The sequence below is a fragment of the Hemibagrus wyckioides genome, linkage group LG07, assembly GCF_019097595.1.
Source record: "Hemibagrus wyckioides isolate EC202008001 linkage group LG07, SWU_Hwy_1.0, whole genome shotgun sequence".
Classification (NCBI taxonomy): domain Eukaryota; kingdom Metazoa; phylum Chordata; class Actinopteri; order Siluriformes; family Bagridae; genus Hemibagrus; species Hemibagrus wyckioides.
The window spans coordinates 16947967-16974561 of record NC_080716.1 but is presented as its reverse complement, the minus strand read 5'-3'; the positions used below and the strand labels follow the sequence as shown (position 1 = coordinate 16974561).

At 39.8% G+C, this 26595-nt stretch overlaps 3 protein-coding genes across 5 annotated transcripts; 1 reads left to right on the top strand and 2 right to left on the bottom strand.

The window, feature by feature from the left end:
* Positions 1–389: 389 nt before the first annotated feature.
* Positions 390–1269, bottom strand: smim20 (small integral membrane protein 20). Its single transcript, XM_058394486.1, has 3 exons — positions 1130–1269; positions 835–891; positions 390–703 (listed from the first exon to the last, which is right to left on the bottom strand). The coding sequence occupies exons 1-3, from the start codon at positions 1236–1238 to the stop codon at positions 663–665; spliced, it is 207 nt and encodes a 68-aa protein (XP_058250469.1). The 5' UTR covers positions 1239–1269; the 3' UTR covers positions 390–662.
* Positions 1270–1863: 594 nt separating this feature from the next.
* plaa (phospholipase A2-activating protein) lies at positions 1864–11813 on the top strand. The gene is made up of 14 exons (XM_058394485.1): positions 1864–2111; positions 2782–2975; positions 5092–5192; positions 5803–5923; positions 7218–7385; positions 7610–7745; positions 7903–8072; positions 8269–8420; positions 8847–9066; positions 9212–9277; positions 9605–9676; positions 9754–9861; positions 9960–10127; positions 10677–11813. The coding sequence occupies exons 1-14, from the start codon at positions 1963–1965 to the stop codon at positions 11246–11248; spliced, it is 2397 nt and encodes a 798-aa protein (XP_058250468.1). The 5' UTR covers positions 1864–1962; the 3' UTR covers positions 11249–11813.
* Positions 11814–26595, bottom strand: tdrd7b (tudor domain containing 7 b). 3 transcript variants are annotated; one of them, XM_058394482.1, is made up of 17 exons: positions 26440–26595; positions 23584–23787; positions 22576–22720; positions 21055–21220; positions 20082–20164; positions 19319–19539; positions 18495–19069; positions 18200–18389; positions 17280–17391; positions 16962–17164; positions 16742–16876; positions 16013–16096; positions 15518–15652; positions 15258–15368; positions 14463–15010; positions 13666–13826; positions 11814–13125 (listed from the first exon to the last, which is right to left on the bottom strand). In XM_058394482.1, exons 2-17 carry the CDS (start codon positions 23785–23787, stop codon positions 12905–12907), a joined length of 3294 nt encoding a protein of 1097 aa, XP_058250465.1. In that variant the 5' UTR covers positions 26440–26595; the 3' UTR covers positions 11814–12904. The 3 variants fall into 3 exon arrangements, with proteins under 3 accessions (XP_058250465.1, XP_058250466.1, XP_058250467.1); XM_058394483.1 differs by lacking the exons at positions 22576–22720; positions 23584–23787; positions 26440–26595 and adding an exon at positions 21446–22243; XM_058394484.1 differs by lacking the exons at positions 22576–22720; positions 23584–23787; positions 26440–26595 and adding an exon at positions 21530–22243.

Here is a 26595-nt window from a genome sequence, read left to right as displayed (position 1 = left end):
ATTGAGGTTACATTGGGTTTAGTTTACTTTTCAACTGACAGATTCAATTGGACCTGGATTTTTCTGAGCATTCACACATCTTTCATTATTCAGGATGTATCACATATGTAGTATGTGATTTGATAAATGGCAATATCATAGCTGCTGTAGTCTTGACAGCTGAAGACCTACCTCCTCCTGAAACACTTGAACTAGCTCTTATTTTTTCTTCAATGCATTGTTATATGTACACATGCTAATGGTATCCTAAGTCTGTGACCTACTGAACCAGTGTGAATGCATTCATCGTTAGAGACTTTAAAGCAAATTTTTACATTGCTCTGGATAAGCAATGTAAATGTAGTCTTGACATCAGGCAATTTGTGAAATAAATGATGCATACTACCATGCTGTATCCATCCTTATAAACTTTTATTCATAAGATAAAGTATCAAAGTAGCAACAATCTGTACAGCATGTTTCCCCTGCTCTAACAATCCTGTTCAGCTTAAAGGCCAACCATCAAGCCTAGGTTAATATTTCTTGTACTCACACTCACTCACTCTCACACACACACACACACACACACACAGAGGAGAAGTGTTTGGCTGGAGCCGTTGAGAGTCTTTAACCCATGTTGTCCAAACACATGCTCATGAACCTCTTCTCATGTCTGCGTTCAGTCACGATTTGGGTTTAAATGGATCTGACCAGATCTTCAGACCTAAAGAAAAAGAAAAAAACGAAAAAAAACGATCAGATAACTGCTGTGTCAGTTTTCTTTTTTTTACAGAGGAGTGTCTTCATGTGTAGAAATGAAGTGGAACTGGAGCAGAGAGATAATAATATTCTCACCAGGAGGCTGAACATCTGCTTGATTGATTCCAGCTCGGTTAATTTTCTGGATTTGCTCTGTAGAGGTTTATATCAAGATCAGACACGTGGGTGATGGTTATAGTGATGATGATTGTTAAGAATAGTCTATTATTCGGTTTAATCACAAAAATGACTTGCAGCTTTTACATTAGTGGATAATAATAATAATAATAATAATAATAATAAGCAAAGAACACAGCCATCTTTTGCAGTTAAATGGCGATTTGGAAGTGTTTTGAAAAACAATATTATACCTGCATTCAGGCAGACTTACTGTAATCATCTGTGTGAATGAGAGGATGGAAAAATATAGGATAAAAAGCCGCTGCTACCGCAGTTATGAAGCCTCCGAATATGAACACAGTTAATCGTTTGTTCGCCATGTTTGTTGTCACTTGTCAGAGAAGGACAGCGCTGGAAGGTGCGATTTTCATCCGGGGGTAAAGTTCATGAAGTTTAAAACAAAATCAAGACAAAAATATTAGAATAAATATATAGAAACATTTTAATTAAATACATATAACGCTATTTTAGTACATTTTGGTAGAATTGATTGAGATCTTTCTTTAAGACCATGTGAAAATAAAAATAAAAAATTCTTCCAGGGTAAAGTTCCTCAAATAAAAATAATAAATAATAATAAATTCCGAAAGCCGAATAAATAATTCGGTTTTTTTTTTAAACGTAAGCATTCATTTTTAAATGTAAGCATGACTAAATAAATTCAGCACAGCTCGACTCATACACACTTAAAGCTATGGTAAGAGGACTCTTAAGCTCAGTAACTCACGGAAATAATACAAATCAAGCGGAAAGTGGGGCTTTTATCTTGTAGATTGAAACGTTTCAGTTGTTTTTTTTTTTTTGTCTCCGCCTACATTCCGAAATAGTCTCGCCAGAACGAATTACTAGCCAATCAAAGCGCACGACCGATCCAACCAACCAATCATAGCACAGGATCCGCCTTTGTCGGAAAACGAGTGGGGAAAAAAAAAAAACAATCGCTGCTGTTGCTGTGTCACTTCCGGGTTGCAATTGCTTACTTTTTTAGCACATTCATTTAGCGCGCCTGTCAACTCTGATCGTTTCTGGGGGTGAAGCGCCACAATGGCTTCCCGTAACACATATCGGCTGAGTTGCTCCATTCCGGCTCATGAGATGGATGTCAGAGGGCTCGCCACGGCGTTTTTCCCAGATGGAGCTTTTGTTTCCGTGTCCAGAGACAGAACAGCCAAAGTCTGGGTGCCAGATTCAAGGTAGCCGGCTCGCTAGCTATCCATCAGCTCTTCTAGTGTAGAGAGTGGATACGAGTCTAAGACTGTAAACAGCTTCAGTTATTAATGTTCACAAATGATCAGGGGTCATAATGTGTTCGTAATGATCTGATACACAGTGAGCTAGCTGTCCGAGAGCTAATCGAAACTAAAGCATGCTACTTCAGGGAAACTGGGGCATTTAAAGGTAGCCATAGAAGAATGGCTCTGGAAATATTATATAGACAAAGAAATACAATCTTCTGTTTTCAGAAGCCACCAAGGACTGTTATTTGTTTTTGTTTGTTTGTTTGTTTGTTTGTTTGTTTGTTTGCGCACTTTCCATTATACCTGATGAACTGAGCTGGATTTTACATTTTCAATATGATTTAAAAACAAACAAACAAACCATTCAAATCATTAGTCACATTGTTTAAAGAGGTACGATTTCTATTTTTTCTGGACCCATAGAATGGCAATTTGTTAGATTAGATTCCGTTTGACGTAATTGATAAGTGCAGTGAATAAAATAAAATGACAGGATGATAGAAACAGAATGTTCAGTCTCGTATCAGCTCTGATATCGATGGTCAGCGAAGAAAACGTCTCTGGTGAAACCGCACTGAAGCCGAGCCATGTTGTCTGTTTCTCTGTGTTTTTTCTGGTTCTGTAGTGAGCACAGAGGCTTCACGGAGATGCACTGCATGAACGGTCACACCAACTTCGTGTCCAGCGTGTGCATCATCTCCCCCAATGAGACGTATCCCCGCGGCCTCATCGCCACCGGTGGCAACGACCACAACATCTGCGTCTTCTCTCTGGATCGACCCGATCCGCTCTTCATTCTAAAGGGACATAAGAACACAGGTGTGTCCGATACATTTCACTGCAGCCATTTCCCTGCTCTTATACCCCTGATCTACAGCAAGTGTGTGTCAGAGGGAGGAAATCTGCCTTGAAGAGCTTTTTACACAGTCATAACATGCATGCTGTCTATGATGTTCATGAGTGTGGAAATAATCATAACCAGCTTTCAGTATCCTCCAGAGCTGTAGTGAGAGCTCTGTGTGAATTAGATGCAATATTTTAAAGCTTGATACAAACTGGTAAAAAAAAAAAAATTTTAAAACAGACTTGAATGTAATGAAGCAAGAAAGTGAAATGAAACTGAAGTCTGTGTCTCAGGCCACTGATTGAGTTTGGATCCTGATGATAAATGAGATAAATAGTACAATAGGTAGATCATTAGATTATCTTTAATATTTCTAATGTGAGCTAGCATTATTACACATATCACAATACAGACTGTCCTCATCAGTTTGAGGAGCTTATATGATTTTGGGCTGTGTTTCCCTACTTTTTTATATTTATATTTTAAATGAAACACTGCAAGACCCCTTTGCAGAAGCCCTCTGCAGCCTCCCTCCAGGGTCGTAGAGAAATGAACTCAACACAATTCTGAGGAGTTTTTCAAAATCACCACAGATTTTTTTGCAGATTTGGCCCGAGACATGTCTGACGTCACCACAAGACACCTTCAGCCAAGGCCCTTTTCCCTTCACATGCATTGAATATGAGTACTATCATAGAAAATAATAATATATGTGTCTTCACTGGTAGTTTAATAGAAGAATGCTTGTCATTTCTGCAGTTCAAGTAGTTTTCTGAATTAAAAAGAAAAAAAAAAAACCCTGCAGGAAAGTCAAGCATTTCTACTACATACAGTTGAGTTTAGATTTGTTAGCAATTTTCAGGAATCATCCTCATTCCCATGAACCTGTATGAGACGAACGGCATCACAAAACATGATAAGATAGAACTTGATCAATCCCGAAGAACATTCTTTTGCCAGAGATTGCTTCAGAGTACAGTAATCCCTCTCTATATCGTAATTCATATATCCTGGTATATCACAGATTTTAATTTGGAACATGACTCTTTTTTTTTTTTTTTTGAGGATTTTCCCGGTATATCGCGGTATCCGCAAACCTTTTAGTGAATTGTTTTTATGTTGAAATAAGGTAATTTATTGATAAAAAATATAATTACTAATTACAAAATATAAACGTTAATTAAAATAAAGTAAAATGTTAATATATCAAATACTGTACAGCGTAGTGTTGTTTAGGAAAGCGCGGTGCTGGGATGCTGAAAATTAAAATACAGTACGGCTGGAGGAACGAGTCTGGCCAATCGGAATGCCCCATTCATTTAATCACGGTTGTGATTGGCTGCTGGGAAAGGGAAGCAGAATTCTCCAGCATCCCAGTTCTTTGCGTGTCACTGTCCTGAATGTTTGTTTTGTTCTGTGTACACTGTATTTTTACGCTTTTTCTGCAAGCCCTATGATGTCGCCCAAACACTCTGCACCTTCTAAGGCTTCTGGCAAGGAACATGCATACATACATACATACATACATACATACAGTACTCACTATAAATGGGATATTTCTACGAATTTACCCAAAATTCATCTCACTACATGCTTGTAAATGTTATCTGTTTGTGTTTAAAGAGTGTGGGAGGGTCATTTACGGCTTAAAGAATAAAAAAAAAAAAGCATTTGGGGGTGGCGTCCGTGTATCGTGGATTTTTGTTTATAAACAAGGGATTACTGTACAAGAAATAAATATGAATGAAAAAATAAATGAAATAATCTATATATACAAATGTATTCAAAAGTACAAAATGTATTTGAAAATATAAATGAAATATTCTATGTATAATGTATTCAAAAGTACAAAAACTAGGGAACTAGAACATGTGCTAGGGAACTAGAACATGTTGCACATGGTATTATTTTAATGTATATTGTAACTATCATGGAATCATTATAAAGTATTTATAATAAAGATTATAAAGTAGCCAGTCTGTTTAGAGAAGAGACACCAAGACCAGTTCCCTTGACAGACTGATAATGAGAAACAAAAATATCTAAAATTGTTCCAACATCAGACCGTAACAACAGTTGTGTTGTTCGCAGTGTGCACGCTCTCGGCTGGGAAGTTCGGGACGTTGCTGAGTGGATCATGGGACACAACGGCCAAAGTCTGGCTTAGTGACAAGTGTATGATGACCTTACAGGTAAAGTCACGTTGAGAACTCGACTCGATACTGTAGAGAGCTTTTCACACTGCACTTAACCCACTTTTAACCCAGCGTAGAGGAACGTTTCACACTTTAATAATTTAGTAACTCTGCTCTGAAGCTTTTAACGAACGTGTACGGTGTTAAACGAGGCAGTGTTAGAATGTTAATGTTGAGCTGGATGCTTAGCAACAGACAATCAGAAACTGAACAGCTCACGTTCACAGAAGCCCTATATGCTGTGTAAACAGTAGTTTGTGGGGTTTGTTTATTTTCTTTTGTTTTTTTTCCCCTTGTGTCTCTGGAAGAACATTTTTTCTTAGTGATGTGAAGGCGTGAGACCAATCGTCACTGAAACTGGTCACGTGCTGTATTTATTCAGTCATGGTTATTGACAGTGATTATGTAAATAATAGCGTTAAGCCAGGGTTTAGGAATGTACAGTGTGAAACATCAGATCATGAAGAACCAGGATGAATTGTTAGCAGCAGGTATGAGCAGTGTGAAACACGAAACTCAGGATTTTCATGATTCCAAGTATGAAAAGGTCATATATGTACAAACACATATGTTTGTTTGTTTCTCCCCCCCTCTTTCCTGATGGTAGGGACACACAGCAGCGGTGTGGGCGGTGGTCATTCTGCCAGAACAGGGTCTTATGCTCACAGGATCTGCTGACAAAACAATTAAACTCTGGAAAGCAGGTCGTTGTGAGAGAACATTCTCAGGTGAGTTTTGTTCATGTACATGATCAGCTCTTTAAATGTGTTTGTTTTCCTCACTGATAGTTAGGGAATAAACCATGACTGAGAGAGAAATCATCAGCAATGGGATGGTGTGATGCAGAGTTACTTTTATCACCCTGAAGTTAGTTTTCTGATTTTTACATTTTTTCCCCCCCAACACGCTATGGTTTTAAAGCATTTCCAGCTACGTTATGTTATGAAACATCAGCGAGACAAGTTCCTGTAACGGCTTTCCCTCACCCTCATTTTGAATTTGTGTCTGACTAATTTGCCCAAATAACCCCAGGGAGATCTGCACTAACACAACTGAAGCCTACATATACATTCAAATGGAATGATGGTTGTGACACTAATAGGAAACTGGAGCTTATCTATTACAGAGTTTATTACATTACCAATGCTGATTTGAACAAAGTCAGCAGAGCAGGAACTGTTTGGAGAAATACAACTGAATTAAAACCTGATCAGCTTCAGAATTAGTTAAACTTTTAGACTCACTGAGCACTTTATGAGGAACATCTCTACACCTACTCTTTCATGTAGTTACCTAAATCAGCCAATCACGTGGCAGTAGTGTAAGGTATCAGATCATGAAGCAGCTTCAGGTAATCTTAACGTTAATCATCAGAATGGGGGAAAAGTGATCTCGTTGATTTTTTGGTGTCAAAAGGGGTGGTTTGAATATCTCTATAACAGTTGATCTCCTGGGATTTTCTCTCACAACTGGTGCAATAAAGAAAAAAAGCTCCAGTGAGCATGCAGAAGGAAACACCTTGCTGATGAGAGAGATCAATGGAGAATGGCCAGACTGGTTTGATCAGGCTACACTAACTCAGATATCCACTCTGTATTAATGTGCTGAGCCGAAAATCATCTCACAATGACTAACTTTGTCCAACTTTGAGGTGGATGGACTCACGTGAGGTGTCCGGCAAGAAAGCTGAATCTGAATATGGCCATTAATTCAGTAGAACACATTTGGGATGTTGTACAATGGGGAATTCCCAGCAAGAAAAACATCTTCAGGAATTTTGTGATGCAGTCATGTCAACATGGAGCACAGTCTCAAAGGAAAGTTTGTAACATCTTGTGGAATCCATGCCATGAAGAATTGATATTGTTTTGACCTTCTATTAGTTCCCATGAATGTTTATACAGTATACTGGGTATAAGTTGAAAATCTACTGGATTGGAAACGCAGGACTTGTTCATAGTGACCATTTTATGTTTTAACACGTAGGGGTCAGTAAAGTCAAATACGCGTTTTGTGTTGCAGGTCATGAGGACTGTGTCCGAGGACTAGCTGTGCTGAACAGCCTGGAGTTTTTCTCCTGTAGCAATGACGCCAGCATCAGACGCTGGATGGTGACGGGAGAATGCGTTCAAGTCTATTACAGTCACACCAACTACATCTACAGTTTGGCCGTCTTCCCCAACGGACAAGGTGCATTTTTTTTTAACGGAGATGAATCTGTGACAAATGTGAAAGGAAGGATGTGGGGTGAAATCTCTAGCCATATGAGCTTTAGTGTGGGGGAAATGAGGGAGATTTCATCATGAGGCCTGGATGCCCTACCATGACTTTGTCAAGCCACAATTAATAAATAGTTTGTTTATTTATTTATTTTAATGTTATACATGAATCAAGTTACTTTCTTTCCGTCTTAGACTTCATAAGCACAGGAGAAGACAGGACCGTCCGTATCTGGAAAAATGGCGAGTGCGCTCAGACCATCCGTCTGCCTGCCCAGTCAGTCTGGTGCTGCTGTGTGCTGCCCAACAAAGACATTGTTATAGGAGCAAGGTATCATCTATCATCCGCACTCTCTGATTAAATCACTTTTTGTGTCTAAATTGTGCTTGTACACATGACACTAATTTCAAAGGACTACACTAACAATAAGAATGTGTGGTTTTGCAGATTAGTGAAACTGTAAATAACATCTCTGTATTTTCCGCAGCGACGGCGTGATCCGAGTGTTTACTGACAGCGAGGAACGTGTTGCCAGTGCTGAGGATCTGCAAGCGTTCGAGGAAGAGCTCTCCAAAGCCACTATAGACCCCAAGACTGGAGACCTGGGAGATATCAAGATAGAGGAGTTACCAGGCAAAGAGCATTTAAATGAGCCAGGTGAGCAGAGTGTTGATGATGAGAGGTGTCTTAGAAATCGTAATTAATATTAGTGATGATGATGTAGCAGGCACTCCAGCAGCATGGCAATTCAGCTTCCCTGTACTTACTATAGACACATGTGCCTGAAACACAACAACAACAAAGCTGATGTAATGAAGTTGGAATTAAAGCTGTGTGTGTGTGTGTGTGTTAGGGAATCGAGATGGACAGACACGGCTCATAAAGGAAGGCTCTAATGTCGAAGCGTACCAGTGGAGCATGAGTGACAGCCGCTGGGTAAAGATTGGAGATGTGGTGGGTGGCTCCTCCAAGCAGAACTCCAAGAGCGTAATGTATGAAGGCAAGGTAAGAAACCATACAATGGCATCATAAACACAGTGTAAACATCATGGGATCATGGGAATAAAGTATATGGGTTTTTCCCCATAGAGTTTTAATAGGAACATTTTTGGTGGTTGAATTCCACAAAGGCATTTCCTGAGGCATCTAAGAGATTGGATTAGTGAAGGAAAATTTTCCACCAAGAATGAAATAAAGTGTAGCTTTATTGCCAGAACACTTAACAGTCTCTGCTGACCGTTTATTAAGAAGGAAGCACTTATGAAAGCATGTATTGCGAAGTATCAGATATGTTCAGCCTGCTTTACACCAAATACATATTTAGTTATTAAGCTTGCAGCTGAGATTCCATTCCATGTCTGATTCCGTGGAATGCAGTATTATTGAATTATATGTGAATTAACAGTTTAATTCCTATTGCTCCTCTTTCAGGAGTATGATTTTGTTTTCACCATCGACGTAAATGAGGGTGGACCCTCCATGAAGTTGCCCTATAATGTAAACGATGACCCGTGGCTGGCAGCACACAACTTTCTGCAGAAGAATGACCTGAACCCCATGTTCCTGGATCAGGTGGCTAACTTCATTATCGAGAATACTAAAGGTCACACGCTCGGCCCAGCACCAGCCGCCGCTGTTGATCCATTTACAGGCAAGCTGCCCACTGCTATTGTTCCTCTCTTACATTGTTACTGCTTCCCAGTAGAATCTCTTTAGGAAGTTAAGAACATTTAACCATTCTAAAAGCTTTTTAAATGCGATATTTGCATCATGTAACGCTGCTGTTTTTATTTTAGGTGCAGGACGTTATATTCCAGGGTCAGCAGACCCGAGACAAGGCTTTGGCACAGACCCCTTCACAGGTAGATATAATAGGACGTCATATCAAGCTCAAAGATTATGATAAATAATAACACTATTATTATTTAAATACATTAATTTATGGTTAAAATTTAAGCAGTCAGTTAAACTGGGATTTACTGATGATTGTTAGCAGGGAAGTAAATAAGGAATAATGATGGTGTGGGGTGAAGTTCATTATTTTCCAATGATGTTGCAGTAATTTTCACAGATCCGGTTCATTAAAATCAGTTTCAGATCAGCTCATTTCAGCTGTATATTAGTAAAGCTGTATTTATAGCAATAATTCCCTCTAAGTATACTATAAATGTGTGTGTATGCGCTTGTAGGTGCTGGGAGATACATACCTGGATCAGGACCTGCACCTACAGCATCTTCAGGTGTGGCTGATCCCTTCACAGGTAGGACAACATCCCACACTTTATGCTCATATGCACCTTTCTATACACATACAAACGTGTCTCTTTTGTGCCCTCAGGTGGCAGTGCCTACTCTTCTGCTGCTCTCCAGAAGTCTGTCACGAATATTTATTTCCCCAAAACAGACGGAGTTATGTTTGAGCAGGCCAATGCCACACAGATCCTTGGTAAGTCTTCTGCTCAAAGCTATATGATTCTTAGATAAAAAAAACTGTTAAAGTACTGATTATAAATAAAAGGAACTTCCCAAATACGCATGTTTTAGCTAAGCTGCGGGAGCTGAACAGCAACGCTCCAGAGGACCACAGGATGAGCGATGACGTGTTGGGCAATCTGGAGAAACTGCTGATCACAGTGTCTGACACTAAGAACCAAGATCAGCCTACTGCAGAACAAATCAGCATTCTCTGGAGGACCAGCCACTGGCCTGAAGGTAATACACACGCATGGGTTACTAGCAGAAATGACTGTTTCCTTTCTAACTGTGCCAATTATATATCAAGGGAGAGCATGGAAATATGGAATTAAAAGTAGTTCTCTCAGTTGAATCATTAGAGAATATGAGCAGTTCCCCTCTTTAATCTGTTCTTGGCATGGGGTGTAGTATATCAATGGGTGGCAGGTTGCTTTCATGGGTATCAAATGATTTCCTGTTTGCTTGCATTACATTAGCATGCCTGACTACTGGGTCAAACAGACTTGGTTGTTGGAGTTCTTGATAACTTTCAGACAAATATAATTAGTGCCAAATGGCCAACAAAGGCGTTAAATAATAGTTAAAAATGCAAATCAGGCTTCCTCATTTGCGCTAATGCCGTATGATACTAAGTGTCAGTCTGTGGTACACTGGAAAACATCTGACTGAACATGCCTTAGTGCAGACATCCGTTCTGAACTGGATATTTAGTGTAGCTCTAAGTGATACAAGTAATCCTACTCTACCCGATACTGTAATGTTGATTGTTTCTGTAACTCTTCACAGATATCGTCTTCCCCGTACTGGACATTCTGCGTATGGCTGTGCGCCACCCTGAGATCAATGCTCAGATGTGTGGAGGAACAGAAGGTGAAAGTCTCTGTAACCACCTGCTGGGCCTTATGTCACCAGAGGGTCGGGCGGCCAATCAAATGCTGGCTTTGCGTACTTTCTGTAACTGTTTCTCTGGATCCCGTGGCCGTTCTCTGCTCCTAAGCCAAAGGGAAGCGGTGCTTTCCCGGGCCGTCGAGCTCCGCACTGTCTGTAATAAAAACATCCACGTGGCTCTAGCCACTCTGGTGCTGAACTACGCAGGTGTGCTGCACGGCCAAGATGTTGAGATCGAGGCCAAAGCCCAGTGTTTATCAGTTGCTAGCAGTGCTCTGGAGGTAGTGCAGGACAAAGAGGCTGTGTTTAGGCTATTAGTAGCACTTGGAACTACGGTGTCTGGAGACAGCACTGCCAAAGATCTGGCACGCTCACTAGGAGTTGCATCGCAGATCACAAAGTACGCCAGCGTGTCCGACCCGGCTAAACTGGGCGAGTGCTGCCGACTGCTGCTGGATGAACTGCAGTGATGACACACGGAGTACATATCTGACTGCAACTGTTTTACACAATCTTTTTACGTTGCAGTAATTCAGCACTTAGGTTCTGTTTAAACTGTTTCTGCTTCCTGGTGATGAATGACTGAATGAATGCATGATATAAATAAAATATTGATGTATAGTAATCTCTCCTAATGCAATGCCATGATACCATGTTATCCCCTCTTTCAGGATTATATAGAAGAGACAGAGTTGGGGGGGGTGGAGAAATGTCTGGTTAGTAGGATGATAATGACTAAACCTTATACAGAGCGTATTATGTGTGTGTGACAGCCTGGAAACCCCTTCAAACCTTCTCTACTATATAGTTTGTGATTGTAACATGTATCTATCTACCAACATGCTCAAAGCTTGATATTCACTGTGTTAGAAAATCACACTATTAGACATTTTACACACATTCTTGGTTTTGTAAAGTCAAGCTGTTTGCGACCACGGTGACTTCAGATGGCTTTTCCCATTGACCACCACACTGATGAACAAAAAAGGCTTTCTTCATCATAAAAAAAAAAAACAAAAAACATCACATCTATGATTCTTCACCTCGAACTTTATTTATCAAACTCTTTTCACGTGCAGTTAACCCTAGGTTATACAGTTCTTATTTGTCAAGAAGTATTAAATTTTAATGTTCATAAAGAATCTACAGTGAATGTTTAGCTAAATAAAACTCAGCCATTAAAGCCACACTAATACGATGGAAGTAGCCTTAGGTTGTCAATTATACCATGACTGTCACATTTCTGCAGAAACCCAGAGATTCCATGCAATCTTTTTTTTAAATAGGAAAAGAAAGTTCTAAATATAAATAAAAGCCAAAGCCTTGGTTAAGCCTGTGAAACCTGGTCACATTGAAGAAAGAAATGGAATGATTCACTAGCTTTGTAAACAATTTTGGCGTACTCCATTGAGCTTGGTCGACTTGGTATACGTTCATTACTACCAAGTAAATTCTCTTGTTAACGTTGAGTAATCGTGTGTGACTCTAGTTAACCATGCAAAATCTTCTAGTTTCTGAATGGCAACTTCAATTATAAAAATAAGTTGAGCGGTTTTAAACCTGTGGCAAAATAGACATTAGTCAAATTAAATAATCTTTTAATCTTTCCTACTACCACCCAAAAACATGCCACAAGGTGGATTGACGAGTCTAAATTTTACCTAGCTCTGATTGTGTGTGACATCCTGTCCCATCCCATTCATTCCCAGAATGCAGCCTAACCTTGACCAGGATAACTGAACGGTTTTCGAAGATGAATGAATGAAAACCTTTTCATTGTACCTTAAATACACTTTAAATATCACATCTTAAATCTGATGCATGTGCATTTTCATTGTTGGATTCTTCAGTAGATCGCTATTCGCCAAAGCTTCCATGGATCTTCACAATAATTAAAGCTTAAAAGCCAGAGTAGAGCTGCTCTACAGGTAACGCAATGCATTGTGTCATTCACCTTGCAGCTATGTTTGACATAATCAAGTAATATTTTAGCGGAATAAACTCTAAAACTTAATTGTACCTCCACTTTCTGGTTCAAGTCAAATACAAGCAGCATTTTCCAGACAGAACCCATGAATCCACACTCACAAAATTCTTCCAAGACCACATACATATAACCCAAACTGTTACGCTGCTTTGGTGAGCTCCTCCGTAAACTCAGCCATAAGGTCATGGACCCAGATGTCACTGTCCTCCTGAGATGTGTCCACCAGGTAGACAGTGAGCTTGCGGTCCCATGGCTGTTCTGCCACCTGCACTGATTCCACCTGCGCCACCATGGCCTTTTTCTCCACATGGTTCCTGAACACAATGGAAGCTTCTTCAGACCACTGCCTGGACTTCACTCCTGTAAATGAATCATATCCTGTAAATCTCACACGAATCATATTTCATCTCACTTTGCAAACATTAAAGAATGAGTATAACAAGCAACTTAAGAATTTAATGTAAAACAGGATTTCCTTCTAGCAGTTATGGATATGAGTGAAATCTCCATAATATTACCGTCCCAACTTAAAAGTGGGGAAAATTTTCATACAACCCATAGCATCCACCAGATGTCGCTTTCTTCTCCAAAGGTTTTGTTTCTTTCTCTTTATGCAATGTGCACCACTAAAATTTGTACAGTGACTGCAAATTTTATTCTAAATTAAATAAGTAGATAATATATAAATACAAGTCTTAAAAAAAGTTGTGCTGTCTCCTTCTACACAACCCATATTCGGCACAAACCCCTTAAAGGATATACTACATACAATTCTAATGATCATGTGATCTCCAGCAACGTCCCAGATTTCTATTTACAATCCTCTATAATTACAGGCTAAACAATCATAAGGAAAAGATCAGAAGCAGAGAAACAATCTTAGCAAGTGAGCTGTTTTACCTGCTAGCTGAGCGGTGATGCCCTGGAATGGGAGCTGTCTGAACTCCTGGATGAGGGGCCTCAGCATGGTGCAGCTAACCAGCTCATGCTTACCATAGTCTAGCTCATAAACGGACACCAGGCCGTTGCTCAGAACTCCTTTCACAAGCACACGATGCCAACTGCGGAGAAAAAGATCATGGTGTTTCCATGTGGGATTACAGCTCCATACAGCACATGACGCTCAGATGAGATTAATAACAGAGACAAATATCTACAGTTAGACGGTTAAATAAGCTAAACTCACTACTGCTGCAGTCCGTGCACAATTAATTCAGGAATTCCAATATTTGTAATCAAATTGAAATTTGGTTAATATGGTAATTGTGCTGAGTGTAAACATGTCCCAGAAGTAACAAGGTGAGAAAAATGTATAATGATAATAACAATGACTACAGTGAAATTAATTTGATTTAGAATTAATTATTTTGCAACAATATTAAATTATTAAATATAATTATTAAATATATAAGTTATTATATTTTTAAATATTAAAATAATTCAGGCCAATCCATGAATTTGAGCTAGACATGAATTATTTCATTAATTCATTTATCCTCAGTAAGAGCTTTATCCTGGTCAGGGTGCAGGTGGATCTAGAGATGAAAGAGGAGATCTTAGGGGACATGAGGAACTTGATGCAAGAAACTACTGGTAGACATGAATGATTACACATTCTGTATAATAAAATGATAATGTTCTGCACATGCATTACTTCTGTTACACTATGAATAAGCGTGACACTTCTAACTACCCACTTGTTCTCCACTTTGGCTGCATACACCTGGTTCTTTTCCACTGTGACTGGCTTCTCGTCTGTCTTGTTGTAGTACAGAATCATCTCTTCCATCAAAATAACCAGCTTGTACATATCCTGCCATGGCTGGAGCACAAAGTGGCCTGGATGGCATGCAACTGACACATAAATGTCCATGTTCTGTCCAGTTTGAGGGAGCTCAAGAACAGGTGGCAGAGTCTGACTTCCAGACAGGGTGCTATAGGAAATTAAATGGGGTGCCAGCCTCTTAGGTGGGTGTGAAGCCTTGCCTGCTCTGTTGGTGCTTGGGCTGGAGGTGCCAGTAGATGGTGTAGGGGTAGTGGTGGGGGCTTTGGGAGGTGTATCTGGTGATGTAGTTCTAGTAGGGCTCTTCACGGACCCCTGGCTGCTCAGGAAGACATCGCCCTGGTGCTTCCAGAGATCCGAGTTGGCCAGCTGGCGGTTCAGGCTGTGGCTAGGGTCGTGGAAGTTCTTACTAGTAAACAGGTAGACATGGGCCAGACGCTTGCTCTCTTCCACTTTAACAATCTGGAGAAAAAATAATAGGGTGATTCAAATGAAGGCTCATTAAGGCTCATTTCAAATGGAACCTAATCTCCTGTACTAATTAACAAGAACTGAAATTACAAACAGAATAACCAGTAGGTGCATTGTTGAGACATGTATATATGAAAATTTGACATACTTAATCACCAAAAGAAATTAGAGAAATTATCTTTAAAACGATTCCCCATGTAAAGCTTGTAATAAAATAAAGCTTAAATAAAGAACTGGCCTTCAAGCTGCAGTCATTGCAGTGGAGAGCTGTGTCTTTTAGCCACTGCACTGCATCTGGAGTCCAGCAGCCCACACTGACAGGCAAGTCTGCCAAACAACACTTCACTGCCTGTGTAGAATTAGACACAGAGGATCCTATACACATGCATATAATATTCTGGTGTTTACAGTGAGCCTGACAAGTTATGTTGTGTTTCAAACATACACTTAGGCAACATTTACATGAATTCTGTTTTGCATTTATCCTTGCTCTCTGACCTGGGGTGGGATTGTGATAAGGTCACGTAAGAAAGGGTGCGGGATTTCTCTCAGCTCAATGACTTCGACAGATGCCTGCACCCCTATATCCACAAACAGGATGTCCAACACCCGGCTACCATGCAGGTTCGTTATCTGCATGTTTGGAGGAGAGAGTTGAGCTTAGTTTCATGTTGATCCATTGAAATGTAATAACAGTACTTTTACACTAGCCACACTAGTCATTTTCCAGGAGTCTTTTTTTAACCCCAATGCACTTTAATTACATACATTATTACATACATACATAATTACATGCACGTTAATACATACTCACACTATATATCATATACTACTTGTGAAATATACAGTATATTTTCATAGTTTGATTTAACCAAACGCGTCTGGTTCAGTAACTTCCTTTTGTGCTATTTCATTCAGCTTTTGTGAGAGAAGCTTTTTAAAAACCTGTTCAAACAGTGAAAATCCCACATGACCAAGCCTGCTCTCTCTTACCTCAACTCGAGACCATTTGCCTTTGTATCGAGCCAGACAGCTTTTTCCGCAGAAAGGTCTAGACACCAGCGACTCTGATGTGACCTTGTGGACAAGAAACAATAGAGTGTTGTCATTTTATGACATGGGAATTGCAAAAAGGGGCATGGCAAAATTGCTGCTCTGAATTACTAAGTAATTGTGTATTTCTGTCCTGTATTAATTCAAATGTATAAACATAGGCTTAATTTTAGTTGGTATAATGGTTTTGGAATGTATAAATATGTAGGTGCTATTTGAAGTACATCATACAGAATTAACACCAATGTCTCACTGTTTACCAGAGATTATGTCGGATACGGTTTCTAATCTCATTATGTTCTTTAATCAGTGACCGTGTTGGCTCACACACCTCTTCAATGAGCAACTGAGAGAGCCTTCAGATTTCTGTGAACTCGAAATTACATGTGTATGATCAGTAGTTAATTTTTATTTAACAGGCTACTGTTTCTGTAATAATCCTACTTAATCTTTGCAAGAACTGGAACACAATAGTAGTGTTAAATAACTAATATTTATCAATAACCATATAATAACTGAATCCAAAAAGTCCTGTTTTATTTAAAAGGGTTGTCATGTCCACAGTGTGAGCTATTCAGTTTGCCTGGCACAGAATTTACTGAAGGCCTAGACCTCAAATGCATAGTTTTGCATTGTCTAGTGCTTACACACCCACTATGCCCTTTGTACCTGGTTGTGGAAATGGCTCTCTGTCTTCTCCAGGATTTCGCTGAGTTTGGTCAACCCACGAGAGGGCAGCTGGCAGTAGAACGTTCCATCTGAACAAACACTGGTCACACTCACATTCATGTAGGCACTATTTATCTACAGAACGAAAATCAGTGTAATGTTACAAACCATGGCACCATCAAATAATTTGCAAAGATCAACCTGTGGTTATGTTGGGTACCTGCAGAGGGCTCTCAAAAGACTTCTCTTGCAGGGCTTTCAGACAGGAAGCATTGACATTAATGTCATCTTCCTGCGATGTGTCATATAACACCATCAAAGGAATGTCTTCTCGCTCTAGGATCTCAGCCAGTAGGATTTTACCGCTTGCCATGGAGTCAAATTTTTTCAGCACTGCTGGATCCAGAGCAAAGGCTTCAAGGCCTAACACACATCCAGTGACAAGCATCAATACTACATGCATTGCTTTGTAAATATGAATAATGGAATGTCCTAAAAAGTATGCAAATCAATCTTGAAGACCATTGCTGAAACTCACCAGCCAATTTACATTTGGTTGCTTGGAAAGGCAGTTTGAAAAATTTCTCATGCAACTCAAGCAGCTGGCTTTTACTAACAACATCGGAAAAGCCATGGTCCACATAATAAACCTGGAACAAGTCAACAGTGGTGAAATTATTAACTTAATTAATCACTTTATGAATTGTACACAGTCTTAAAACGTCTGCAATTTACTAAGCTGGTTTAACAGTATATTAATTGAGGCCTGATTTTGCTGTTGTGGATATAAATTTCACACAACTCTGGATGTGAGTTGAGATTAAGTGGTCTTAGAATACATAATGTGATGTCCTCACCAGAGGCTGATTGAACCAAAAGTTCTGTCAGCTTTTACAACTATTACACTGAGGATGTGTTTCTGTTCATGTCACCCCATTTTCTGCACAAACCCAGGATGCACTGATTGTTGACATAGGCAGAATGTAATCATTTTCTTTAGCCATAGGTCTGCCATTAGAGGATCATCATCACATATTTTATATTATACACATTTTTATATTCTTTCTAGAATTTGTGCTCAACTAACAATCTTAAAAGATTACTGTATATACACAGTAAATCTGGTAAAACTGGCTTGTGGACTTGACCATCATACCCATATGTGGTACCTCCCCAAACAGTTGCCACAACAATTGGAAGCACACAATTGTATAGAAAGTATTTGTATTCTGTAGATTTACAGTTTCACTTCATAGCAACTAAGGGGCCCAATATTTTACAGCATGCCAATAGCCATGTGCACAATGTGAGGTCCATAAAGACATGATTTGCCATAAGTGCTGTAGAAAAACGTGATTGGCCTGCACAGAGCCCTGAGCTCCAATGAACAGCTTTGGAATGAACTGGAATGCTGACTGTACCCCAACCCTATATCAGTGAAAATTCTTTTGAACACACCTTGACTTTATCAGACTTGATTTCACAAATTTGTGCCCGGAGGATCTCGTCCTCTTCTTCAGCAATGACTGCAGTTAGCTGGCCTGATGTTGGTGAGATTAGTGGCTTCCTGGTGTTATCCTGCCTATAGAATTCCTTCATATCATCCTCCAGCTTTTCCTGGGCCTTGGAATATCCCTCACCTATGTATCTGTTCACATACAGGCAAACATACCAAAATCATTTTTTTCTTTTTGTTTCTGAATAAATTACATTATATTACAAAATTGATGAGTGGACATGATCTTCCTTTTACCTGAGAACTACATTGTTAGTGCTGCTTGCCTCAACCACCAGTACTGAGGGGTACTCCTCTTTGGGAATGAACAGAGGAGGCACAGATTGAGAACTGAGACGCCTCCCTGCCTCCTCTCTTGCCTTCAAGTCTGCCAAGTCTGTCTGATTACAGTTTTCATCCTGTAGTTCCTTCACGTACAAAATTGCCCTTTTGGGGTTGTCTGGCACAGGGTAGTCAATGGTGCATATATCTGAGAGCAAGGGTAAGTTGTCAAGTACACACTCAGGCAGGTTGGTCTTGTATGTATCCTGGTAGAGTTTGGGGAGGGCATGAGCCCATAATCCACTGCTGTACTTAAGAAGAAGCTCTGCTAGATTTTGTTTGATGTTCTCAGGTAGAGCCTTGGGGGATAGAGGTGGACTTGCTGAGTTATTCTTAGGTTTTCTGGACACTTTCTGGGGCTTTGGAGGTGATGGAAACTGTTTCTCTGAGGTGCGCATCATTTCAAGGCAATGTGTCTTAGTGGCTTGGCTAACATCCTTGGCAGGGTACAACAGCAGCTCCTGAGATTTGCTACTGCATGATTTCTCAACCTGCACATTGGAGAAAAATCCCTTAAGTTTTTAAGTCATGATTTATAAAACTGTAAGTTTAAAAGGCAAATGTTTATCACATACATATTCTCTATAATATACACAACCAAAAGTAATAATGAATAAACAGCTAATATAGCAAACAGCAAAAACATCACAGAACTGGAGTCTACATGCATAATCCATGTCTGTGGATTACTCTGTGTAATTAATTGAAAGTAGATTTGGTCATGCTATAGTTGAACTCACTGTGCAAATATGGGTCCACTGTTCCAGATCTTTCAAGGCTTCACTGGGCAGCTCTTGCTTGTATAGCTCTTGGTATAACTGTGGAAGTTTTGATACCCAGAAGCCATTGCTGTGCTTGCTTAGAACCTCTTTGAGGCGGGACTGCACCAGTTTGGGACTGTAGAGACTTATCTGTGTCCGGGTTTTTGATGGAGGGATGCTTTCATTTAGGTTTGAAGGAGCTGGAAATGCTCAGGGAGGTCAGAATAGAAACACTGTGCAATTAATAGCAACAACCTAGTATGAAACCAGTGGAAACAAATTAGAGGGTGTTTGATGGTATTCATAACTTTATATGGCAATAAAATTTAAGCAAATAATTTGAATCAAAAGGCAAGTCCTTAATGCAGGTGGATATAAATATATTCCTATCCTTTGAACTTCTTGTATGTTTGCACTGTAAAAGATGAGAATAAGCACATAGCCGACTATTAACCTCACCTTGTTTGTGTGCCTGTCTTAAAACCTGCTGTGTAATAACAGGGTCATTCTTTCTGGGGATGAAGATCACTGTATTCAGGCTGTAATGAGGACACTGTTCACAGAATTTTCCAGTGACAGGACCCTAAATGATGAAAGCTCAACCAGCAGCCTTTAAAGACACTCCATGGAGACCAGAGCCTGTCTTAGACTTTCTGGATAGTTAAAATGATTTGTTTCATTTGGATGGGCCTCAGTTTCCTGCTTTGTTCCACTGAACTTAAGAAGAAGAAAGCAGACTCACCAGGGCTCTGTTGAGGGTTCCTAGACAGGTGGGTGTGCACTTCCTTTTGGAATCTGGATGGCACGGTCATCCTTTTATCCGATCTGGAAAAGGGTAATGGTCGGAATTTGAAATGGAGCCTCAGAGTGTTTTGCATGATGCTTTATAGAAGTAGATTTAACGAAAGATAGCTACAAAGCAATGGAAGACATGTTATAGTGTTATTTAATTATCTGTATTTTATTCACACTGTTCAATTCCTGCATCAGTAGTCCCTCAACCCCAACTGAACACATAATGTTTTGCAACAGGTTTACTCATCAATGTGTCTCATTCAGTAAACTGCTATTAAGGTAAGGTAACTGTTTAGAGGTGCACGTCTTCTGCAGATATTAAGGTAAAGCACAGAGTCTCTTATTTCATTTGATTCTAGATGTCATATGGGCTGAGCTTCCACCAAAAGTTCTGCCAAAAGAAAAAGTGCTGATTCATTGCAGACTCATTTAGAATTGCTAATCTGGGATGGCAGGAGGATTAGCGACCCCCGGCTCAGTCATTTAGCTATGCCACCCCAGCTCTGTGCTCTGCATTGTGTGTATGCCACAGCTAGAGATACAGAAAACAGCTGAATGGGTGAAGTCAGTTGTTTACTGTGAAAAGGGCTGGCTGTTGGCTGGAATGATTTTACATAAACATGGACACACACACACACATTCCACTGCTAAACACACACCAGCCTAAGTGAACATTCAGCTGAGCTCTCTGCATTTCTTATTCAAGTCACAGCGAGAGAAGACAGCAGAACAGAACTCAGGGGGGAAAAGGGGGAAGAGGAAATGTTTTTCCATCCACTCCTAAGTGTGTCTCAGGAAAGCTCTTTCACAATTTATGTGTCTTTCGCAATGCTTTATTTAAGATAATACAGCAATTCTAGCAACAATCTGCCTCTTTCAGAAGCAGTCTGCTTTCTGCTAACCGTTCTATTCTCTCATACCTGTCAGAAGGCAGGCTGCCCCTTCTGCTGGGCGTATTTGGTGGAGTGTTGTGTAATTTACTGCCTCTCCCATCAGGCTGTGTCTCCCTCATGCTCCCTGTGCGACCACTGCCTCGACCCTGGCGACCCCGGTATTCAGGTTGCCTCAGAGATGTCCTGGGTTTGGCTATGGAAAAATAAGTCTATTACACACAGCAAACTCATGGCAGTATAAGAGTAAATGCATATAGTCTAGTTTAGCAGGCTGTTAAACGCATATAGAAAAAAGTGATTTTGTTCATGTAGATTGTTAGAATACATATAAAATGGTTTCAGCAGTCTTGTGTAAAAACATGATATTATAATCTCCAAAGCACACACAATCAAACAAAGAGATGCAATGTCATCATACCTTTACACCAATTCCTGGTTGCAGCATATGCTTCAACAAATCCCAGCCACCCTAATCATAACCTCCTCACTGTAAAATTCATACCTCTGAGTGAAACTGAAAGACGTTGGCATTGTACATCCGGCACAGATTAGTGCAATCTGATGCAGAGTGCAGCAATAATGTGAATGATTCCTTTTTCCAATCTTGCTTCAGGGATATATATGATGTATTTTCGCCCAGACTGCTCTTACTCTAAACGCTCAGCAAATTGGAAGCTTCGGAAAACAGGAGAGGAGAGGAAAGAGCACTCACTGATTAATAGAAGGAGGAAATAGATAAACAACAGTCGAATAGCAAAAGCACTGGCAGTGATGTGCGTCTTCATTCAGCTCCTTCTTTTCTCTCTCTCTCTCTCTCTCTGTTGCATCTCTCTCTCACTGCATCTCTGATGTGAGCGAGAACACGGCTGCTGTTTTTCTGCTGTATCATCCTACAGCTCTGCTGCTGCACTGAGATCCTGATTCAGGATCAGTCTCAGCACTGAAAGTCCAGGAAGTTAGCGGTACAACGTACAGGCTGCTGACTGGCCTCATAGTGAGCTTTATTCTTAGCATACTTACATCCTCATAGGAGTTAAACTAGGACAGTCATCTTAAAGCCTCACCCTGAAAATATCTGGGTGTACAAGATGCTTCATCATATAAGGAGGAACAAGACTCGTCCATGTTCCACACTAAAATTAATATCAGCAACATATGTAAAGTTTGCATAATGCAATGGCCATAAATACCTGCAGTGAAAATTAATCAGCACTGATTTATATATATATATATATATATATATATATATATAGAGAGAGAGAGAGAGAGAGAGAGAGAGAGAGAGAAATAGATAGATAGACAGACAGACAGACAGACAGACAGACAGGCAGGCAGATAGATAGATAGATAGATAGATAGATAGATAGATAGATAGATAGATAGATAGATAGATAGATAGATAGATAGATAGATAGATAGATAGATAGATAGAGATTAAAATGCTACTCGCAAGAGTAATATGTATGTTGTAACAAAGCCAGCCAGGTTTATGTAATGCAAACTCTTCAATGTAATTTAGTTTAGAAACTATATGTAATATAATACTACCATTTAACACCAGAGGAGAAATAGGTTTAACTCTCATTTGGCAGTTGACCACCTGAGGCCGGCCAGTCTTCTTAGCTGCGTGCTGTCGAGCCACTAGCTTGGTGATGTTTGCCTTTTCATTCCCCACTGTAGCATAACACATCACCTAATAAAAAGGAAAAGGTCAGAAGAAAAAACAGCACCCATCCACAAGCACCTTGTGGGGAGGTTGATTAAACAGGGACACATACAGAAATACCAGCTGTCTCTGCCATCTTATGTGCTTTTAAATTCTGCACCTCAAGTCTGTAGACACACAAGGATGAGGTCTACAAGACGCATACCTGCCCAGAATGCCATAAGTGCTATAAGTATGGCACAAAGATAATCTAGAAGATGTCTTTGCGAATTTAATTTTTCATTCTTCAATCAAATATTGTTATATATACACATCAGGTATTTCAGAAATCCTCAAGATGCAATCTAATGTCAAACTGAAAAATCATACTTACAGTCTCCCAAAACAACCTCTATGGCTAATATACAGAGTCCTATTAAGAGCGCACGCAGTGAGAAATTAATATGCTGCAAGTGAGGGGGCACAGATGGTAGAATTTGTGTGTCTCAGCAATTCTGACCTTGAACTTAAGTTCATTTATTTTGCATGATATTGGCTTGAGCATGGAGTACTATAAAACCAAGCACTAGTGTCAGTAAACTTGACACTTCCTCCAGAAATGTATGTTTAAGGCTGAAAAATAAACTTCAGAAACCCATTCAAAGCCAACATTAAATACATAAATATGATGCCATTAATTAATTAAATAATTAATCATATCATCCCTGTAACCTCCACAGAATGCTTTTTTTCTCACACTAAGAAGACTGGAGGAGATAGCATCTAAATCTGGGACAGGGTAGGATTCAGCTCTCATCTTGCACTACAGCATAAATATATACAATATTCCAGCACCTTCAAATGACTCGTTTGTTTATATGTGAAAGGAAAATGAAATTCTCACAGCTCACCTCCCCAGAGCGAGCCCTGTCCAGGTGCACCACAGACGGCATGCTGTGCAGCAGGGCATCCACTGTGGTATGACCTAGCTGTTTGTGTGGTATGGTTTCACCTGTCAGTTCCTTGTATTCAGCCTGCAGACGAGACAGGGAGATTGCAGACCTGGACTGCAGAACAGCCCGCAGCATTTTCTTTACTGCCTCCTCATCCACCATCTTTGAAAAACAAACAGCATATGAATACTTAAATATAATAGATTTCAGTTTGACAGTCCCCAAACAGAATGTGACAAAAATGAAAGAAGTTCCTAGGAATAATTATTAAAAGACGGATAAGGTAATTGTAGGATTATGTTCTAATTTCTAAAGATTCTCAAGATCACAAATTATTTTTCTTATGTGTCAGAATGCATTATTGGGCATACGTACTATACATCAGGTAGCACTTTACAGAAACTAACTTGTATAGTGCTACAGTAATGGCCTTACTGCACTCATTTCTATCAGGAGCTCAGGTAATTATGTGGCATTTGACTATATACTGACTATATTTTTCCCAATTTTCCTTTTTGGGATGAATAAAGTACATATTTTGTTATCACAAGATCACAAAAAAAATAAGTCCTGACAAAAACAACTTTTGTTATCTTGAGATCATGTATGGCCTTAGTGCTTAAAAAACTTTTGCACTTCTTGCTATATTTTCCCCAATAAAGTTTTAAGACTGATAGTAATCTTAGTCCTTGACCTAGTAAACCTGTATTGATGTTTTCATTGATAGAGACTTCTGCAAGTCATTCTGGATAAGGGCGTCAGCTAAATCCCATAAATGTAAGCAAGAAAAAAAACTTTCTGAACCTCTGATAATTCAGACTCATAGAAACTGGAAACCTCAAGAATAGGGACTTAGTCTTTGACCAGTCTTTTACTGTCCAGTTTTGAGTCTTATTTGAGTTACTTTAGACTTATTTGAGTTACTTTAGGTTTCAGCTGTTTCAGCATGCAGACCCTCCAATCAAAGCATATTTTTTGCACCACTTTGTGTAAACTCCTGAGACTGTTGTTATGAATCTCTTTTTAAAAATATGGAAATTAGCAAACTACATAAAATTTCATAAAATATATCTGAACACAGACTACATAGGTTAGCTCACTATCAAAATGGGGTCTGTGAAATGGTCTTTTTTATTACAGTAAAAAAAATCATAACCTGCAATGACTGAGGTTACTATCATATTCATTACTGAGTTCTTAGTTATTATTAATTGTCTGTTTGTCATTTGAATTGAATGGGTTTAATCCAAACCACATTAACTCTACCTTAACTTGTGATTTGTCAGTGAAAAGCTCAGGAATAAAATGTTCTGTGACTCTAAATAAATCAACCTATTACTTGGGACATTGAAATAATGAGCCTGATATTTGAATAGCTGGATTGTGTACATAAAATAAATCTGTACTGAAGTCTGTGTTATTTGCTTAGAAGATAAAGGATCCCTGCCTGCAAAATGCGAGAACCCCCACGGGTGTGATAAACTTTTGTATAACAATTACACTAGGAATTAAAAATAATGTAGGAACCTAAATTTGTAAATACATACTAAAAATAGTCATATTGCTTTTCACACAATCTTCTATAATAAGCTTAGAATTGCTCAATGTAGTCTGAACTACACCGATCAGGCATAACATTATGAGCAGGGACAGGGGAAGTGAATAACACTGATTATTTCCTCATCATGGTACCTGTTAGTGGGTGGGATATATTAGGCAGCAAGTGAACATTTTGTCCTCAAAGTTGATGTGTTAGAAGCAGGAAAAATGGGCAAGCGTAAGGATTTGAGCGAGTTTGACAAGAGCTAAACTGTGATGGCTAGACGACTGGATCAGAGCATCTGCAGCTCTTGTGGGGTGTTCCCGGTCTGCAGTTGTCAGTATCTATCAAAAGTTCTCCAAGGAAGGAACAGTGGTGAACCGGCGACAGGTTCATTGATGGCCAAGGCTCACTGATGTACGTGGGGAGTGAAGGCTGGCCCGTGTGATCCGATCCAACAGACGAGCTACTGTTGTTCACATTACTGAAGGAGTTAATGCTGGTTCTGATAGAAAGGTTAAGCAGGTGGTCATAATGTTATGCCTGATCGGTTAATATATTCATTGTTAGAACTGACTGAAATATTGACTGCGTGTGTGCTGAAACGCAGACTCCAGTGTTAAAGCTTGCTATAAGCTGTTCCTCATTGTCGTGTGAAAGTGAAAGTGCCTCAGGAGGAATATACGCGTCGTGAGCTCTTGGGCATTGCAGCCTAATGACAGACACACCCTAGACAACAGTTAAGCTGATTTATCGCCAAACTCTGCACACAACACTTTACACATTTAACACTAAAGTGGACTACATTTAAACTTTACACTAAAACTTTTTAAAGCGTCCATCTTATTTATCTCTTGATAAAGTTTGTGAAGAAGAGCGCAGGAATGTGGCACCAAAAGTGGTGACGTCAGCGTCCCTCAAACACACACACACACACACTCTTTCTCTCTCTCTCTCTCTCTCTCTCTCTCTCTCTCTCTCTCTCACACACACACACACACACACACACACATTCACACACACATACCGAGTTAAAGACTAAAGCCGGCGTTAATTGTCATGCAGAAGTTACATGGTATAAGTGGTAATGACGTAGTTAACTAGTTCTCCCGAAAGTTTCTGACGACTAGATCACTTTCGTTATCCGCCCGTATGATAAAAACCGAGCTCCGTCCACTTGTCGCTTATTCTGACACATGTCCTATATCGCAGTCGAGTCAGGGTTGCGATACCAATAATGTTTAATTATTCCTGTGTTGTGTTAAAGAGCTTACCGTGCTGAGAAGTTGTGAGTGTGATAACCCGCTCAAGCTGTCAGAGCGCACCGTGTCCAGCGCGCGCCGGTTCCCTCCGTCACACGCCACTCACCCAGCTGGGATGCAGCGACACGATTGGACAACTGGTATAGTCGCTTGTTAATTAAGTGTGAA

Coding starts and splice junctions, on each gene's coding strand:
- plaa (XM_058394485.1), top strand. CDS start 1,963: ATGGCTTCCCGTAACACATATCGGCTGAGTTGCTCCATTCCGGCTCAT. Junction 7,746..7,902: donor GACATTGTTATAGGAGCAAG/GTATCATCTATC, acceptor TATTTTCCGCAG/CGACGGCGTGATCCGAGTGT. Junction 9,677..9,753: donor TGTGGCTGATCCCTTCACAG/GTAGGACAACAT, acceptor TTGTGCCCTCAG/GTGGCAGTGCCTACTCTTCT.
- tdrd7b (XM_058394482.1), bottom strand. CDS start 23,787: ATGGTGGATGAGGAGGCAGTAAAGAAAATGCTGCGGGCTGTTCTGCAG. Junction 15,653..16,012: donor GCAAATGGTCTCGAGTTGAG/GTAAGAGAGAGC, acceptor CCAAACATGCAG/ATAACGAACCTGCATGGTAG. Junction 15,011..15,257: donor GCAATGACTGCAGCTTGAAG/GCCAGTTCTTTA, acceptor TTTTTTCTCCAG/ATTGTTAAAGTGGAAGAGAG.
- smim20 (XM_058394486.1), bottom strand. CDS start 1,238: ATGGCGAACAAACGATTAACTGTGTTCATATTCGGAGGCTTCATAACT. Junction 892..1,129: donor CATTCACACAGATGATTACA/GTAAGTCTGCCT, acceptor AAACCTCTACAG/AGCAAATCCAGAAAATTAAC. Junction 704..834: donor AGCAGATGTTCAGCCTCCTG/GTGAGAATATTA, acceptor CTTTTTCTTTAG/GTCTGAAGATCTGGTCAGAT.